Source organism: Oratosquilla oratoria, chromosome 25 (genome assembly GCF_046742065.1).
Source record: "Oratosquilla oratoria isolate Oo_2021 chromosome 25, ASM4674206v1, whole genome shotgun sequence".
Classification (NCBI taxonomy): Eukaryota; Metazoa; Arthropoda; class Malacostraca; order Stomatopoda; family Squillidae; genus Oratosquilla; species Oratosquilla oratoria.
In genome coordinates, this window is record NC_134801.1 from 33,880,201 (window position 1) to 33,900,485 (window position 20,285).

The 20,285-nt window shown below is 37.4% G+C and overlaps 1 protein-coding gene across 1 annotated transcript in view; it reads left to right on the top strand.

Moving 5' to 3' along the window:
* The first annotated feature begins 65 nt into the window (after positions 1 to 65).
* The window catches only part of eIF2D (eukaryotic translation initiation factor 2D), a 52,583-nt gene continuing 32,363 nt past the window's right edge, over positions 66 to 20,285 (top strand). The window contains exons 1-2 of the mRNA XM_076208650.1: positions 66 to 128; positions 10,438 to 10,493. Of these exons, the coding sequence (XP_076064765.1) occupies positions 10,438 to 10,493 (56 nt within the window). The 5' untranslated portion in view covers positions 66 to 128. The remainder of the gene's footprint in view (positions 129 to 10,437; positions 10,494 to 20,285) is intronic.

Here is a 20,285-nt window from a genome sequence, read left to right on the forward strand (position 1 = left end):
GTACTAATAATATTTATTTATTTTAATCAAGTTTGTTTTTATTACATAGCATGATGAGTTTTATACGAAGTATATATTAGTAAACGTCAGTTGCCTTGTCTGGGAGAACGTGTAAAGCAACAACAAAGGTGCGAAAGTCATTCCTCAATTTCATGCTAAAATAGACGTCGCAAGGCATATTTTGACGTTTTTATATAACTTCATGAAACTGTAACAGATAGATAATTCCTTTTATTATTATAAACTTTGTTATATATTATGTGAGTTAGTGATCTCTGGGAAATTATAGGCGCGTTTTGAGTTCATAATGTAAATATACGAAATTATTGACAGTCACATTGGGATGGTTAAACTTAATTTGCCCTCGCAGTGTAGGTATTTTGTGGGTATCATATACTGGGTGGGAATTGATTATTGAAAGGACGGGTATTGTTGTGTATAACTGGAGATCACAACTAATTTTTGGCCAAATTTTTAAGACCTTATGTGCTCTATACCCAATCTTGAATCTATAATCTTACTGTGTTATGTGTAATGTAAATGTTCGATGTCAAGTTTGTGAATACTTATTTTGAATAGAAATCGCCCTTGTACACACACAAAAAAAAGAAAGGTCAATAGAAACAAAGAGGATCTGTTATTTATATGACATCCTTAACAAATTCCAACCTAACTTATGTTGAATTGGTAAATCTTTGTACCTTCTTTATGGCTTATTCTGAAACCATAACAAAAGTTTAGAAGACAAAGATTTGCATAACTAATTTACTGAAGCTCATTGTTAACCTCTTGAATATGATGACACCCATGTATAGGTCCTGAGCCATGATTGGGGTTTACAGGATGCTGGTGTCTGCTCTCTTATACAGCATGTTTTGTAGTAGCTGAGTGACTCCCATATTCTGTGAATGGGCTTGATCACATTTTCTGTGATGTTATATTTATTCAGGGTGAAAGATAATGAGTATAACATCAGCAACTATATATTTTGTAATGAGCATGTTGTGATGCATCATTCAACATCAAGTAACCTGATCTGCATGCAAATATTTGACTCTTATTGAAGAGGTTAAAAAAAAAAGACCAAAGCCCACAAAATTTTTAGTGTACACAAATGTATATGTAACAAAATAATTTAGCAACAAAACCAGTACTTTTTGTTCATCTGTTCCTCCAGAGCTAATTCTGAATTGTTTGTAAAGGTAATAATTCCATGGTGGTAGATAATTGATTACTGATCCAACTTCTACCATACTAACTTAATAAACCCAGTGTAACCCTTTACTCCAGGAAAAACCACAACTTTCTTCTTTAGGTTGCATGAATCATTCTTGTGATTCCTTCAATCTGGAACTGCATTTGTGCTAGTGATGACTCTATGGGAGACCAGATGGACAAGTCAACTCACCTGTTAGGGCCATGTCACCCCAAGTCCAGCCAGTCTGGATCAGAGAGGGACAGGCCCAAGAGTCCAAGACAGATACTCCAGTCAGGCTACACGGGCAGTACTACTATTGCATGTTTATAAAATGACTGGTTGGGTGCATCTTTCAGTGATGATTATTCTATAAATTTAACAGAAATAAGAGAAAAGCAGGAGACTAAGAGGACAAGCGGCCAGCACGAGGCTGCTCCCCCAGCTGAAATAGTTCAGTGATACACTTGACATCTTGATTACATCCTCATCCACGTGACGTGCGCAGGGTATGATCACATGACACCCACAGTGCTACCCACATCAATGGGTGGTACAAATGACACAATTATGATGACATCACTTCAATGTAAAAAATAAACATACTGGGATAAAAGATTAGAATGAGAACAATTCTTCACCTAAAAAGGACTTCAATCTGGACTTGAACACAGGGAGGCTAGGAGCATCAACAATATTTAGGGGCAATGAATTCCACTTCTGGATAATTCGACAAGAGAAGAATCACCTACGAACCTCCAAATGAGAATGTTGCATTTGTATCTTAAACCTATGGCCTCTAGTGCCAACATCAGGAGACAAGGTGAAGATGTTATTAGGAGAGATGATGGAAAGATCATGAAAGATGCAGTAACAGTATATGAGATCTTGTCAACAGCCTGCCTTTCAGTGTCCAAGAACATTTTAGTTATCCCTTTCCTCTTTCAGAGTTGACACCTTGATTTTGGTGGATAGGCTTGAGTATCTTGATATCTACAAGTACTATGTTAATAGAGATGAAAACCGTTGAAATTTCACCCATATTAAGGTCTTGTACCAAAAAAAGGTAAAATTTTAGTTGTGTACACCTATGCAATATAGCAATAGAAAATTAAATATCAATTTTGTAAATTATAATAGAACAAACTAATATGAGACTTTCTTGGTGGAAATCAATAACAAAAAAGTTGCTTAAAACCTATTTTCTAATGAACGAAGTTGCGGCGGTTGAATGTTACGCCATGTTTGTTTTGATAGGTGCCAAGGTTGAAGGAATGAAAGGATAAATTAATCTATTCTAACCTAACCTATGTAACCTAACCAATGTTTAGTAATTCGGTACCTCAAATTCTAAAGATTATCCAGGTCATCATCATGGATACTGATGGCCTGATTATTATTGTATCTTGGGCAATTAGCAGACAAAGGCAGAACCCTGTGTTCTCTCATAAAGTCCAAGGAAGCCCTATTGTCTTTGTAACCACTTATTAATGTCACCTAGAGTTGGAGAACACCCGTCCACAACGTGAAATCCATCTTCTGATAGTGACTGGACTGTATCCTAGTGGCTTCATTCATTAGTAAATTTGCTTGTAGCAAGTTTTTTTGTTTTTTATTTCTGCCAAGAAAATTGCATTTACAAAATTAATATTTAATTTTCTAATGCTCTATTGTGTAGGTGTGCACAACTGAAGTGATACTCAAAAAATGAGACTAAGAAGAGATTGCACACATAAGTGTAGGACTATATCTAGAAGTTGCAGTGGTGTTACTTCAGAAGTGCACACTTAAGTGGTATATCAGTAGAAAATTGAATATTATCTTTGTAAATTATAATACATAATGTAATATATGTTTTTAGTCAGAAATCAATAACAAAAAAGTTGTTAAAAGCAGTACACTAGCTACAACTTGGACATTGGCGAACTTTGAGATACCATGTTTGCTTTTGTTTATTGTCAAAGACAAACTGATAGAAGTTTGACAAATTGGTCTAGTCTAGTCTGATGACCTCTAGAAATGCTAAATGCATACCCCATAGGAGGTTAGGTTAGGTAAGACTAAACAAATTTATTATACTTTCATTAGTTTGTCTTTTGGTCTAGTCTAGTGTGATGACCTCTAGGGATGCTAAATGCATACCCCATAGGAGGTTAGGTTAGACTAAACCAGTTTATTAGACTTCCATTAGTTTGTCTTCAACAACAAACAAAAACAAATATGGCATCTTGAAACTAGCTGACACCATAGTTGTAGCTAGTGTATTGCATTTAGCATTTTCTTTTGTATCATTGATTTCCACCACTAGAAACATATATTATGTTGATGTATTATAATTCAAAAAATTAACATGTAATTTTCTATTGATATATCACTTAGGTGTGCACTTCTGGAGATTTACCATTGCAGTGAGTGGGTGCTATTTGAAAGTAAGACCAAGCAGGGAGCAGTGATGGACAACAAAGCTGCCCATTTTCAAAACCAGTCAACCCCCTCACCTCTATTAGGTGCAACCTTGAGGGTCTGACAATTGATGCAGACCCAAGGGACCAGCACCTAGTCTCTGGACCAGACCAGACCAGAGAATCACACTTTCACTCTACCACACAACTCTCAAGTATCACTCTTTTATTCCTGCTTTTGCACACAAGGAAGTCAGTAAACCATCACCTGCTCTTCCACTTCTCCTAGTAACCAGTGACATAGAAACCAGCCCAGGCCCATACACTTGCCCCACATGATCTAAACCCATAAACTGTGTACACACATCCATCAAATGCAACACATCTCACTATTGGTTCCACTGAACATGTACAACACTTACTAACACAAACCAGTTTACAAAGAACTGAAGATGTAGCCAACACATGGCTGCACTTGCACCTGTAAACACATACATATATATGCCAATGGCTTTTTCCCCCTTACAAGAGAGGTAGCCAAAGTCAAATGCATAAATCCGCTCCCACCCATTTCATCCCCTCATGCTCTGCTCCCATTCACCACCCCTCCTCTTTTCTTGGCTCCTCCTGGATGATGGGTCATCCCTGCATCTTGCCCACTGCCATGGGTCAGAAGCTTCATTTAATCGTCAATCCCCCCTCTCTGTTCCCTCATGCAGAAAAAGAGAAGATGGGGAGAAATCCCTTCATGCTTCGTCAAAATATAATTCATGCATACTCTCACCCCTCATCCCCCACCCACTCCCTTCCATGCATCACAGCATCATCCATACACAACCATTCTCCACTCATCCCTATCTTCTGTCTTCTCCCTTCCTTCCTCAACAGACATTTCCCTCTTTCCCAATGGCCCTTTTACCTCATCCATCCATCTCATCCTTGGTCACCCCCTCATGTTCACTCCTTCCACCTCTGCCTTCCACACCTCTTTTATTAATCTTTCTTCACTCATTCTTTCCATGTGTCCAAACCATTCCAATACTCTTTCATCACCCCCATCTCCCAACATCCTTTCCATCCCCACTCTCCTCATCACCTCATCACCTCATTTCTCAATCTATTCAGCCTAGTAACCCATACCATACTTCTCAGGTATCTTATCTCAAACACATTTAAACTCTTCCTCTCTTCCTTTCTTATGCTCCATGTTTCTGTCCCATACAGTGGTGTCGGCACAATCACTCCTTCATACAATATTCTCTTAGCATCCATTCCCAAATATCTATTTCTCATTATACTTTTTAATCCCCCAAGGCATTTACTTGCTTCCCTCAATCTGCATTCTACCTCCACCTCCACTCCTCCCTTTCCTGCCACATTCGCACCCAAGTATCTAAGCCATCTACTTCCTTCAGTCTCCCTTTATAATAATTTTCAATTTACTGTCATCTTCCCCCTTGTACATCTCATCACTTTACTTTTACCCACATTTATTTTCAATTACTTTCTTTTGCACACCTTCCCAAACTCTGTCACTAACTTCCTTAAACACACCAACACAAAAATACACACTACACATACTACAGATAAACATAAATGGACTCACTATCAAACAGAACTGCACCACTTTCTATATGAACACAATATACATAAAGAAGTTATACTAGAAGCATCACAAGTATCAATAACCTCATTCACTGATTACACAACAAAAAGGGAAGCCAACAGAAGACACAAAGCTAGACTCATAACACTAGTACACAACAGCATACCTTTCTCAAATTAAAAAATATATGAGACAATCACTCACAGACACCTACACACAAGATATAGCCTCTTTAGATTGAAAAGGAATGGTTTAAGAAAAAACACAACATAACAAGAAAAAGAACATCTTAAGCAATGAAATAGAAACATAATTAATCTAATAAAAACAAACTCAAAGAAAACTAGGAAAATCTAGTCAACAAAATAGATGGGAATATTGATAATAGCAAAATATGTAGAGCTGTAATAACCATCAAAAACTAAAAACTAAAAGCCCCCATTTTCCACCTATGAAGCAGTTGTTACAATTCAGGGTAAAATATCATAGGAGGGATACAAGGTAAACTATTGAAATGGATGGAGAACTTTTTGCATTGAAGAAAAATGAAGGTAGTGCTCAGAGAAAGAGTTCTACTTGGGAAGAGGTAATTAGTGGAGTTCCACAAGGATTGGTATTGGCTCCAATAATGTTTGCTGTTTATATGAATGACATGAACGAGGGTGTAGAATGTTACGAGCTTCTTTGCAGATGATGCAAAATTGTTAAAGAAAGAAAGATCTGAACAGGATTTGGTAATGGAGTCAGAAGTGGGAAGTGTACTTTAACATTAAGAAATGTAGCAGAATGGAATTTGGAAAAAGGAAAAAAAAAAGATATCAGGACTATAAAATTTGTGAAAGTGAAGTAAAAAAAAAAGTGGGATCTGAAAAAGTCCTGGGAGTAATCATCACAAACAATATGTCCCCTGACAAACATATAAACAAAATTGTTGGTGAAACCTATAACTTGCTGAGATCAATAAAAGTGGCTTTTACTTACTTCGAAGAAGAAATGGTAAAGAAAATACTAGTCACGCTGATAAGGCCAAAATTGGAGTATACAGTGACACTATGGTCACCCAGTACTAAAAACAATATAAGGAAAATTGAGAGAATCCAGAGAGCAACTACAAAGATGGCCTTAACAGTATCTAAACTGTCATTTGAAGACAGATTGTCAAAACTAGAACTACTGACTCTGGAACAAAGAAAGAGGTGACTTGTTGACCATCTACAGAATTATGAGGGATATAGAAGCCCTTGATAGAGAAGATTTACTAAATTGGGATAAGAGAAACCCAAGAAGACATGGAAGGAAGCTCAAAAAGGACAGTTATAGTTCTAAGAGACCAGAAAAAGAACAGCATTCCTCACAGAGTGTGTGCAGAAACAATCCAAAAATTTAAGATCAAATAAGATATGGTGAGATACAGAGGCGGGACACCACGAACGTAGATGCCCTTCCCATAAGAAACAACTAGGTAAATACACATACACACTTTCATCAGTAAAGATGTAGAAGGGGCCATAAAGAAATTGAGAAACTTCGAAGCTGAAGGTCCAGACAAAATCTCAAATTTCGACTGCAACTATCTTGGCCAAACGGCCATAAGAGCTTAAACTGACATTTTCAAGTACTGGTTACACCGCAAAACCCCACACATCTGGAAAAGAGTTCACATTATACCAATCTTGAAACCCAAAAATCCTGCATCATACAAACCAATCTCACTGCTATCCACAATATCCAAACAAGTGGAAAGGCTGATAATAGCAAAAATCAAATCGGAAACACCTACCTATCCCAACCAACATGACTTCAAGGAAGGCCACTCTGCTCGCTAACATCACAAGTGCTGGAAGGATTTAATAAATAAAGCTCCACTAGAAAGAAAAGTTGTTTTCCATAGATGACAAGGTCCCTAGACACATGCTATCCAAAAAAGATCAATGGGACAGACATTCATAACAATGACAAGAAGTGGTTTACCAACTTTATAGCAGAAAGTGCAGGGTAACCCAAAACAACCAAATCTCAGGAACAAAAAAGCTATATAATAATGAGTCCCACAGGATGCAATACTTTCACCAATACTGTTCAACTGTTTAGTAAGTGATCTACCAATTCCAGAACCAAAACTACACAACAATGTTCTCTCATATGCACCTGTAACTATTGAACTGAGAGTCCAATAAACTAGAATTAAGTAAATGCACATTTTCATGCAAACCACAGAAGATTGTACATTGTATTTTGTTATTTTATTAATTACTGTTTTTATTATAATTGCATTTATTTCTGTACCCCAAAAACTAAGACCTGGACTGACAGTGAACACTCAAAATTACTAGAAGATACAAAGAATGAATTAACTGAGACACTGAAATATGGAGAAAATATAGTAATTATTGGTGACTTTCATGCAAAGGAAATAAATTGGGAAGAATTGACTATGGGAGGTGGAGACGAACTCTGGGGAAATGTCATACTGGATATGACGCAATGGGTTAAAGAAAATACTAGATTTAGACAAAACAAAGAACCATTGAGACTAGATTTGATATTCACCCCTGAACCAGAAATAGTGGAAGAAATAAATTATAAAACACCATTTGAGAAGAGTGACCACATACTAATAGAGATCGAACTTAAGGAAAAAATATGGTAAGAAGGAACGAGAAACATAGAGAAGGAAGACTGATGTACAACAAAACTGATTTTGTTAAATTTAGGAAATTTTTCCAAAATGCCAGTTGGGAAAAATTTGCAAATGATGAAACAAAGATGGAAGAGAAATGGAACATTTTCAAAGAAATATATAAAGAGGGAACAGACAAATATGTGCCTAAGCGGAAACAGAAAAGGGAGCACATACAGTGCTGGTATAATAAAAAGTGTAGCAATGCTAAAGACAGAAGAGACAAAGCTTGGAAAAGAGACAAAAAAGAGACTAAATGACAAACATACATTAAACTGAGAAATGAATATGTAGACATACAAAGAGAGGAAAAAAGAAACTATGAAAAAGATATAAAAGCAAAATGCAAAGATCAACCTAAACTGTTCTACAGATATGTAAATGACAAACTAAAAGTCAAACACGAAATAAAACTTTGTGAAGGAAATAAAAAATACATAGAAGATGTAGAAATTAAAAGCTCACAATTGTGGGATGATAGTCACCAGGAAGGATCCCCTGAAATGGAAGAAATAATGGTGGCACAGAAAGAAATAAGGGACCAAATAAAGAAACTCTGTCAGAAAGTCACATGGGCCAGACGGAATAGCAAACTGGATATTAAAAGACTGCATAGACGAACTCACAGACAAAATACACAAGATAATTGACTTCTCACTCAAAGAAGGAAAAGTACCACAAGACTGGAAGAATGCTAATATTGTACTAATATATAAGAGAGGAAATAGAGAAAATCCAACAAATTATAGACCAATATCCCTTACAAGCACAATTGCAAAAATATGCAAAAGAGTTATTAAAAACAAATGGACTCACTTGGAAAAGAACAAAATATTAAACCCCAACCAATTTGGATTTAGAAGTGGAAGATCATGTACTACAAACTTAATATGCTTTTACTCAAGATTGCTAGACATAATACAAGAAAGAGATGGCTGGGTAGATTGTGCCTTCCTAGACCTACAAAAGGCTTTCGACAAAGTACCACACAGAAAACTACTAAGAAAAATTGAACTAATAGGTGGAATACAAAGAAATTTATTGGAATGGATGGGAGACTTCTTGAAAGGAGGAAAAATGAGAGTGATACTAAGAGAAAAGAACTCAAAATGGGTAGACATGATAAGTGGAGTACCCCAAGGCTCTGTATTGGCTCCAATAATGTTTGCTATTTATATAAACAACATGGATGAAGGAATTAAATGTTACATAAACTTCTTTGCAGATGATGCAAAACTATTGAAGAGAGTAACGAAGAAGACTGTAAATCTTTTCAGGGAGATCTAGACAAAGTCTGGAATTGGAGTAAAAAGAATGAGGTGAATTTCAACATAAAAATATGTAGTATAATGGAATTTGGAAAAAGATAAAATAGAATATCCGGTAAATACAAAATTGGAACAAAAGAAGTTACAAAAGTAAATTCAGAAAGAGACCTAGGAGTGATCATTTCAAATGACATGACACCAGACGAACATGTAAACAAAATAGTTGGAGAAACCTGGAACTTATTAAGATCAATGAAAGTGGCCTTTTACTACATGGACGAGGAGATGGTGAAGAAAATCCTAGTTACACTGATAAGACCAAAATTAGATTATGCAGCGGCACTATGGACACCCAGTACAAAAAAACAACAAAGAAACTAGAAAGAATTCAAAGAGCACTAACAAAGATGGCACCAACACTCAGTATACTGACGTATGAACAAAGATTGGACAAACTAAACTTATTAACTCTGGAGCAAAGAAGAGAAAGAGGTGATTTGATATCCATATATAGAATTATGAAAGGGATGGAAATCCTTGACAGGGATGATCTACTTAAATGGGATAAAAATACAAGGGGACGCAAGAAGAAACTTAAGAAGGACAGTTACAGAAGAGATCTGAAAAAGAATAGCTTTCTATATAGAGTGATAGATACATGGAATAAATTGAAAGAGAAAACAATAAGTGCTAAAACTATACACGACTTTAAGAAAGAACTGGATGCAGAATGATACAACTGCTGGTCCCTACGAGCATAGCTCTTCTCACACAAAATAGAACTAGGTAAATACATATGTAATATTGATACTTTGTTCAAAGAAACAATTGGAAACAAGCTTTGTACGCTGCAATGTTCATAAGATTATTAACAATATTTGTTTTTTAATTAAGAATGTCATCTCTATTGAATATTAAATTCTTGGCTATGGAGATTCCTACCATAGGTTTTATTCTGGCTCAGGTCTTGAGCAATCAAAACCCCATTTTGTCCTGAATCTGTCCCCCCAGTTGATTTGAATCATCAAAGAATAGCCATAATGAAATCTGTAAATGACATCACCATATCAAATGAGTTTTAAGGATATTCTAGAATTACTACCAGAACATGGTTTTATTTAGCTTGTATTCTTTTTAACACTCATACTTGAGGTCTTGCAATGCAGAGTAGGTAGGCATGAAAGAAACTTTTCCATACCCATCTCATTCATCGTATTCACTTCTTCCTGCATAGACTACATGTTTATTTATAGAATGAACTATATGCAAGGTTTTTCTTTCCCCAGATGTTCCTCAAGCCATTCCGAGTTAAATCCCAGACCCAGGTGAAGGGTTCAGACAAGTAAGAACTAATATTTTATTTTATTCTTTTCTTTGATTCATATGCTACAGTGATGTTTCCCAGATTTAATAGAATTGCTTACCATTTGTTTTAGATCACTATAGTAAAGGGGTTGAAAAATTCTTACTCCATCATGACAGTGGTATGCCCCCCTGTAAAGCAGAACTTTACAGTTATTACATGGTCACTTTTTTCCTATGGGGCAAAGGTAGTTCAAGGAGCTAATGATGTCTGGCTCTTTAGTGAGTAGCAGACCTAAGCTCATGGAAATGTTATCTCCTACCTGAGTCACTGCCTTTACCCACTGGGTCATTGTGATCTCCATCACTACACTTAACAGGAATCTGCCTTTGCCACATGCTTCCCACTCCTTTCAGTTTACCTTGCTACAGTTAAAATCTCCAATAAGGACTACTTTGTTACTTTGTTCAGTAGTTTTCTTTAGTAGGAGAGCTGTGTCCAACATCATTTCTTGATATTCAGCTTCATTCCAAGCTCTTGTCTTGGGGGGAACATATGCCACCTTGAAGTCTCTTTTATTGTGCCCTTTAGTTCAAATTTTCAGGTGAATTGTGTAAACCTAGCTTTCACTCAGATTTGCTTTGTCCATTTTTGTCACTTTTCACAACAACCATTACCCCTTCACCCATTTTATCTTCTGTGTCTCTTTTCCAGGGACACAGCTGTAGATCAACATTTCTTGGGAGTTTGGTCTCTACTTACACAAAATATCAGACTCAGTTATCTTCAAGTAATCATTTATTTCCAACCTGGCTGATAGTAAACCATCTGCATTAGCTACTTTAAGTGTCCTCATAGTGTTTCCTTTCTAATACTGCCTTTTTTTTCTGTTTCCTCTCATTATGATTGATAACTCAAAATAGAATTTTGTTTTTCTTCTTCTGGCCTCATTTAATTTTTTTATTTTGGTTTCCTCTATGAGCCTCCATGTGTTTGCACATTCATCTTTATTTGTATTCTCTCCTAATCCAAATATTTTTTTACCTTTCTTCTCATGCTAACTTCCAAGACTTGCTGATCACTAGTATCTTACAGGAAGGGAAGCCATGTTCATGGTGTCCCGCGTCTGTATTTTGCTGTATCTAAATTGTTCTTAAATTTGTGTGGTTTTTGCACACACCATCATTTCGTCCAGTGGTCTTAATTTATTTCCATAACCTCTTAAAGCCCTCCCATCCTTAATTAGGAGATCTCTTCTATCAATGCAATCTATTCCTTTAGTGATCTGAACACTGTAATCATGTCACCCAGAACCTTTTGTTTTTCCTCATATGGTTTATCTGCCAGGCTGGAGACTAGTTTGGTTGCTGCCCTTTGTATTCTCTCAATCTTGTTTATATCCTTCACTCTATGTGGTGAATATACTACTGACATATATTCCAGTCTTGAACATATCAGAGTTTCGATGAGTTTTTTCATCATCTCTTCATCCAAATATTGGAACACCACTTCAATCTTCTGCAGTAGTCCGTATGTCTCTCCCACAATTCTGCTGATATATCTGTCAGGTGACAGGTTGTTTTTTATCAACACTAGTGCCACCGTTGATACCCAAAATATGTAGTGCCAGAATGACTTCTATGATTATAACAAAGAATGGATGGGTGAGATGTATGCCTTCATAAAATCATGTTCAATCAAGAGGACCACATATGATGATGACAATTAGTCAGTGGTGATTTGGAAAATCCTATGTTAAGTCAGATTTTTTTTTATTAGCAATAGCTGCCACCATCCCAAAACCCTTAAAATATATAATTTGACCACATGTAACTTCTTGAACAAACACTATTTCATTCCATTCTCCCCCTTTAAGGCTGGTTTTGGTGTTACTTATATTTGTGGAATCTAGTTTAGGTAGATTAAAGAAAATTTCAAGTTTGCAATAGGTTGATTTACTGATCTATGATATACATCTAATTAATTGTAATCAAAATAAAATAAATCATATATAAAATGGATATTCTCTATCACAGTAGATATACATATACCGTATATACCAGAGGCTTTTTCCCCCTTACAAGGGAGGTAGCTAAAAAGAAAAAGGCATAAAAACCATTACGTCCCTAATCAACTCCATTCCTCTCCATTCTCTTCCCTCCCTCTTATCTTGGCACCTCCTGGATGATTGGTCATCCCTGCACCTTGTCCACTGCCCTGGGTCAGAGGCAGTGTTGCAAGACACAGCACATCCATAGCAAGGCCACTTCATTTCAATCGGCAACCCCCCCTTCTCCATCCCCTTATGCAGAAAAGGAGAAGACGGGGAGAAATCCCTTCGGGCTGCGTCAAATTTTCTCACACTACCTCACCCCCTGTCCCCCGACTCATTTCACCTAATGCATCACAACATCATCCATATACAACCATTCTCCGTTCACCCCTGTCTTCTGTCCTCTCCCATCCTTCCTCAACAGACATTCCCCTCTTCCCCAAATCCCCTTTCACTACATCCATTCATCTCATCCTAGGTCGCCCCCTCATGTTCACTTCCTCCACATCTGCCTTCCATACCTTTTTTACTAGTCTTTCTTCACTCACTCTTTCCATGTGTCCAAACCATCCCAATACTCTTCATCCATCCTATCTCCCAACTCCTTTACCACCTCTGTTCTCCTTATAGTTGATTTAAACTGTTATAATTGAACCAGATTCCTTACACTGGAAACAATTATGAACAAAAGAAGTACCATATATAGGGGTTATAGAATTCACCACCTTAACCCCTTCCATACGGTGCCGCACACGTAGGCGTCATGGGGAGCGAGTGTATTCGCGAGGCTGCCATATCGGCGTCTTGATTATATTTATTGTAGTCTCCCCTCCATAATGACATTCTTTCTAATTCTTTTGTAATCGCATTTTCTATGGTTATCAAAATTCACGGGTGAAGAGAGAACGATCGATATAAGCGGTGACTATATTTTATGATGCGAGTATTATTACGACACGTCGTACGGCTGGCATTGGCTGCTGCCACCGAGATCTAACTCCATGACGCCTACGTGTGCGGCACCGTATGGAAGGGGTTAATAGCATGAACAGAACACATGGGTAGTACTTACCTAACCATATGACCATCTTTGGTAAATATTTACTTTACATCTACTTACTATCCTAACCTACTCCCAAAGATTTACTTTATCTTTGGAAGAGAGATCTTAATCATTGGGAGAGAGCACTCTCAGCCACAATCCCTTTCACACACTCGCTTATTTCCCTGTAGCCTATTACAAAAAATATTCTTCAACCACTATGTTTGATCTACCCATGTGTATGTTAGTATAATGTTTTACACTACCTCTCCCCATTTTCACTTCCTGTTAGGGATAGGTATTCTCGACTCAGATTTGTTCTACTTAATAATTTATACTATATACTAAATAATAATTCCATATTTTTTTTTATTAATTTCTACATACATATACCAAGGCTTTTTCCCCCTTACAAATATTTTTCATTTAAACATTGACAGCAATGAAAGAAATAAACGTAACACAAAAAGAAATCAGTGATCAAATTAAAACCCTGGATGTCAGAAAATCACATGGCCCAGACGGAATAGCAAACTGGATACTGAAAGAATGCATGGAAGAATTAACTGACAAAATATATGATATAATTAAATCATCAATTAAAGAAGGAAAAGTACCATTGGACTGGAAAAAAGCAAACATTGTACCAATTTATAAGGGAGGTGATAAGGAAGATCCATCTAACTACAGACTGGTCTCACTAACAAGCACAATAGCAAAAATTTGTGAAAGAGTGATCAAAAACAGATGGGTTAAGTACCTGGAAGAAAAATCTATACTGAACCCAAATCAATTTGGATTTAGACAGGGGAGATCCTGTACAACAAATCTGATTTGCTTTTACTCAAGATTAGTAGACATAATAGAAGAAAGAGATGGATGGGCAGACTGTGCTTTTCTGGACCTGCAAAAGGCATTCGATAAGGTACCTCATAGGAAACTAATAAATAAGATAGAGTCAAAAGGTGGCATCAGAGGAAAATTATTGGAATGGATGAAAGACTTTCTGATTGGGAGGAAAATGAGAGTTGTAATTAGAGAAAAATTCTCCAACTGGGAAGAAGTAAAAAGCGGGGTCCTGCAAGGATCAGTACTGGCCCCGATCATGTTCGCTGTATACATTAATGACATGAATGAAGGCGTGGAGTGCTATATAAATTTTTTTGCAGATGATGCAAAATTACTTAAGAAGGTAAAAACGGAAGAGGACTGCAACTCGTTGCAACAAGATCTGGACACAATATGGAATTGGACTCAAAAGTGGGAAGTAAAATTTAATATTAAGAAATGCAGCATAATGGAATTTGGAAAGAGTAAAAATAGAATATCAAAAAATTACAGAATTGGGGAAGAAAAAATAAATAAAACAAACTATGAAAAATATCTTGGAGTGATGATTGGAAAGGACATGAAACCAGATAAGCATATAAACAAGATGTTCGGAGAAACCTACAACTTACTGAGAGCAATCAAAGTGGCATTTACCTATATGGACGAAGAAATGATAAGGAAAATACTACACTAATAAGACCAAAACTCGAGTACGCAGCAGCACTTTGGACACCCAGTACCAAAAAGAATATTAAGAAACTAGAAAGATTACAAAGAGCGACAACAAAGCTAGCACCGACACTCGCCGAACTAACATATGAGCAAAGACTATCCAAATTGAACCTACCAACTCTGGAACAAAGAAGAGGAAGAGGAGATTTGCTAACTATCTACAGAATAATGAAAGGAATGGAAGTTTTAGACAGGAACGACCTATTAATGTGGGACAACGGTAAAACAAGAGGACACGGAAAAAAATTGAAAAAGGATAGTTATAGAAAAAACTTGAAAAGGAACAGTTTCCCACACAGAGCGATAAATACATGGAACAAATTAGACAACAAAACAGTATGTGCTAACACTATACAAGATTTTAAGATAAAACTTGATGCGGAGAGATACAAAGACGGGTCACCACGAGCATAGCTCCCCTCCCGTATATTACAACTAGGTAAATACATACCTGTTAGGGATGGGTATTCTCGACTCAGACTGCCCATGCCTGCATGTGAACCACAGCATGGCTAGGGAATGTGTTCATATCTCTGGACAAAAACCCCAACTCCTACTTCGTTATACAAGTCAAGGCTCCATTACCTCGTCTCATAATGTAATATTCACCACTCTGTATGGAATTTTTTTTTTCAGATCTCTTCTATAACTATCCTTTCTGAATTTCTTTTCATGTCCTCTTGTTTTTCTTTTATCCCACTAATAAGTCTTCTCTGTCAAGGACTTCCATGCCTTTCATGATTCTGTAAATGGCCAATAGATCTCTTCCTTTCTCTTCTTTGTTCCAGGATTGGTAGTTCCATATTAGACAATCTTTATTCAGGTCAATTTTGAAAGTGTTGGTGCCATCTTTGTCATTGCTCTTTGGATTCTTTCTAATTTCTTTATATTATTTTTTTGTACTGGGTGTCCAGTGTTGCAGCATACTCCAATCTTGGTCTTATCAGTTTGATTAATATTTTTTCTACCATTATTTCATCCAAGTAATCAAAAGTCACCTTTATGGATCATAGTAAATTGTAGGTTTCTCCGACTATTTTGTTGATATGCTTGTCTAATGACATACATACATACATATACCAAGGCTTTTTCCCCCTTCCAAGGGAGGTAGCCAAAAAGGGAAAGGCATAAAAACACTCCCACCCATTTCATCCCTAAATACACTCCACACCCCTCCCACCCTTCCTCTCATCTGAGCACCTCCTGGATGACGGGTCATCCCTGCACCCTGCCCACCGCCCTGGGTCAGAAGCAGTGTCGCAAGACACAGTACATCCACAGCGAGGCCGCTTCATTTAATCGGCGACCCCCCCTCTCCGTCCCCCTTTGCATATAAGGCGAGGACGGGGAGAAATCCCTTCGGGCTGCGTCAAAATTTACTCACACATACTACCCCACCCCCCACTTCCCCGCCCATTCCTCCTCATGCAGTCACAACATCATCCATATACAACCATTCTCCACTCACCTCTGTCTTCCGTCCTCTCCCTTCCTTCCTCAACAGACATTCCCCTCTTCCCCAAAGCCCCCTTCACCCCATCCATCCACCTCATCCTAGGATGTCCCCTCATGTTCACTCCTTCCACATCTGCCTTCCATACCTCTTTTACTAGTCTTTCTTCACTCATTCTTTCCATGTGTCCAAACCATCCTAATATTCTTTCATCAACCCTATCTCCCAAATCCTTTTTCACCCCTGTTCTCCTCCTCACCTCCTCATTTCTCACTCTATCTAGCCTAGTAACCCCCACCATACTTCTCAGACACCTCATCTCAAACACATTCAAACTCCTTCTCTCTTCTTCTCTTATGTTCCACGTTTCTGCCCCATACAGTGCTGTTGGCACAATCACTCCTTCATACAGTCTCCTCTTCGCATCCATTCCCAAATGTCTATTCCTCATTACACTCTTTAAACCACCAAGGCATTTACTCGCTTCTCTCAATCTACATTCTACCTCCACCTTCACTCCACCTTTTCCTGCTACACTTGCATCCAAGTATCTAAAACTATCCACTTCCTCCAGTCGCTCTCCCTTAATGTTCACTTCCAGTCTACTGCCACTTTCACCCCTTGTACATCTCATCACCTTACTTTTACCCACATTTATCTTTAGCTTTCTTCTATCACATACTCTCCCTAACTCTGCCACCAGCTTCCTCAATCCCTCCTCTGACCCTGCCACAAGCGCAGTGTCGTCCGCAAACAACAGCTGGCTCACCTCCCACTTTTCTCCATTTTCTTTAACCATCTCCAATCCCTGACTCACTACCCTAGCATTCACCTCTCGCACCACCCCATCCATGTATAAGTTGAACAGCCAGGGCGACATAACGCATCCTTGACGAAGTCCCACCTTTACTTCAAACCACTCACTCTCTCCATTTCTAATCCTAACACATGCTCTACTACTCTCATAAAAACTCTTGACAGCTCCCAAAAGCTTTCCTCCTATCCCATAAATCTGCATAACCTCCCACAGTGCCTTTCTGTCTACCCTATCATAAGCCTTTTCCAGATCCATGAAAGCCCAAAAAACATCCTTCCCCTTTCCTATAGCTTTCTCACATATCTGTCTTACCACAAAGATCTGATCTACACAACCTCTACCCGTCCTAAATCCACACTGTTCCTCACCAATTACTCCCTCTGTTCCTCTCCTAATCCTCTCAATTAAGATCCTCCCATAAGCCTTCCCTACTACACTCAACAGGCTAATCCCTCTGAAATTACTACATTCACACTTGTCCCCTTTTCCCTTGTAAAGAGGAACTATACAGGCACTCCTCCAGTCCTCCGGTACTCTACCCTCTCTCCAGCAAACATTAAATAACCTCACCAACCAGTCCACCATCACTGCACCTCCCTTTTTCAGACATTCTGCATGACATCCATCCAGACCAGGTGCCTTACCTGCTTTCATCATCTTTACAGCTGCCTTCACCTTATCCTTCCTTATTTCTCCTCCATTCTCCTCACTCATCACTCTCATTTTCTTCGCATTTCCCACTGCAGCTATCTTTCCTTCCCTATCCTCCTTCACATTCAACAACTCCCTAAAATATTCTGCCCATCTTCCCCTCACTGCCATCTCTTCCATTATCAATTCCATTATCAACTCTAATGACATGTCTTTGGTAATAATTATTCCTAGGTCCTTTTCAGAGCTAACTTTCTTTACTTCCTTTTTACCAATTTTATATTGTCCTGATATTCTTTTTTTACTTTTTCCAAATTCTATTATATTAAATTTCTTAATGTTGAAGTTCACTTCCCGTTTTTGGCTCCATTCCCAGACTTTGTCCAGGTCTCTCTTTAGCAATTCACAGTCTTTTTCTGTACATACTTTCTTTAGTAGTTTTGCATCATCTGCAAAGAAGTTCATATAACATTCTAAACCTTCATCCATGTCATTTATATATATAGCAAACATTATCAGAGCTAATACTGAAACTTATGGGATTCCACTCATAATTTCTTCCCAGGTAGAGTTTTTTATCCCTAAGTACCACCCTCATTTTTCTCCCTTGCAAGAAATCAATAATTTTTCCTTTTACACCTGTTGTTTTGAGTTTTCTTAATAGCTTTTTGTGTGGTACTTTATCAAACTCCTTTTGTAAATCCAGGAAAGCACAATCAGCCCATCTATCCCTTTCTTGCAATATATCTATTAACCTTGAATAAAAACAAATCAAGTTTGTGGCACATGATCTTCCTTGTCTAAAACCAAATTGTTTTGGATTCAGTATATTGCTCTCTTCCAGATGTTTAGTCCATCTACTTTTGATGACTTTTTCACATATTTTGGCTATTGTGCTTGTAAGGGAGACCAGTCTCTAGTTTGTTGGGTCTTCCATATCTCCCCCTTTATATATTGGCATTCTTCCAGTCTTGCAGTACCTTTCCTTCTTTGAGCAATCTATTATCTTATATATTTTGTCTGTTAGTTCATCTTTACATTCTTTTAGTATCCAGTGTGTGTGTATTTACCTAGTTGTATTTTATGGGAAGAGAGCTATGCTTATAGTGACCTGCTTTTGTATCTTTCAGCATCCAGTTTGATATAAATTCTTGTGTAGTTTTTGCACTCGGTGTTTTCTCATTCAATTTGTTCCAGATATCCACCACCGTGTGGAAAGCTATTATTTTTCAGATCTCTTCTATAACTATCATTTTAAGTTTCTTTTCACGTCATCTTGTTTTTCTTTTATCCCACTTTAATAAATCGTCTCTATTAAGGACTTCCATCCCTTTCATAATTCTGTAGATAGTAAATCTCCTCTTTCTCTTCTTTGTTCCAGGGTAGGTAGTTCGAGTTTGGCCAATCTTTGTTCGTATGTCAATTTAGAGAGTGTTGGTGCCATCTTTGTTGTTGCTCTTTGAATTCTTTCTAATTTCTTTATATTCTTTTTAGTACTGGGTGTCCATTGTGTTGTAGCATACTCCAGTCTTGGTCTTATGAATGTAACTAATATTTTCTTTACCATTTCTTCATCCAAGTAGTCAAAGGCCACTTTCATTGATCTTAGTAAATTGAATGTTTCTCTGACTATTTTGTTGCCATGTCTTTGCTGATAATTACTCCTAGGTCCCTTTCTGAGTTAACTTTTTTAACTTCCTTAGTATCAGTTTTATATTGTCCTGATATACTATTTTTACTTTTTCCAAATTCCATTATACAGACGCTCCTCAACTTACGTTTTAGTTACATTCCGAACGGCCGAACGTAAGTTGAAAATGAACGTAAGTTGTTACTGTACTATACATCGGTAAATTCTATTACCGTATCTTATAAAACACCCCTAAATTATTAATTAAACACATAACATTGTAAAATAATAACATTAATTTCAAATAGATTAAATTCAAGCAACATAAATTGAGATGGTGGAGGAGGAGGGGGAGGAGGAGGCAAGGCATGTTCAGTTTGTCGTCTGCGCAATGTAAATAATGGACGCAGCTTCGTGCGCAAGTATCGTTTGAAATACGGAGAGCGCGGTAAACTAAAAAATTCACTCAAAATTTTTTTTTTTACAATTTTTTTTTTTACCGTCAGTTCAAACGTAAAATTGAAAAAAACGTTAAATGAATGAACGTAAGTAGAGGAGCGTCTGTACTGCATTTCTTGATGTTGAAGTTCGCTTCATAGTTTTGACTCCATTCCCAGACTTT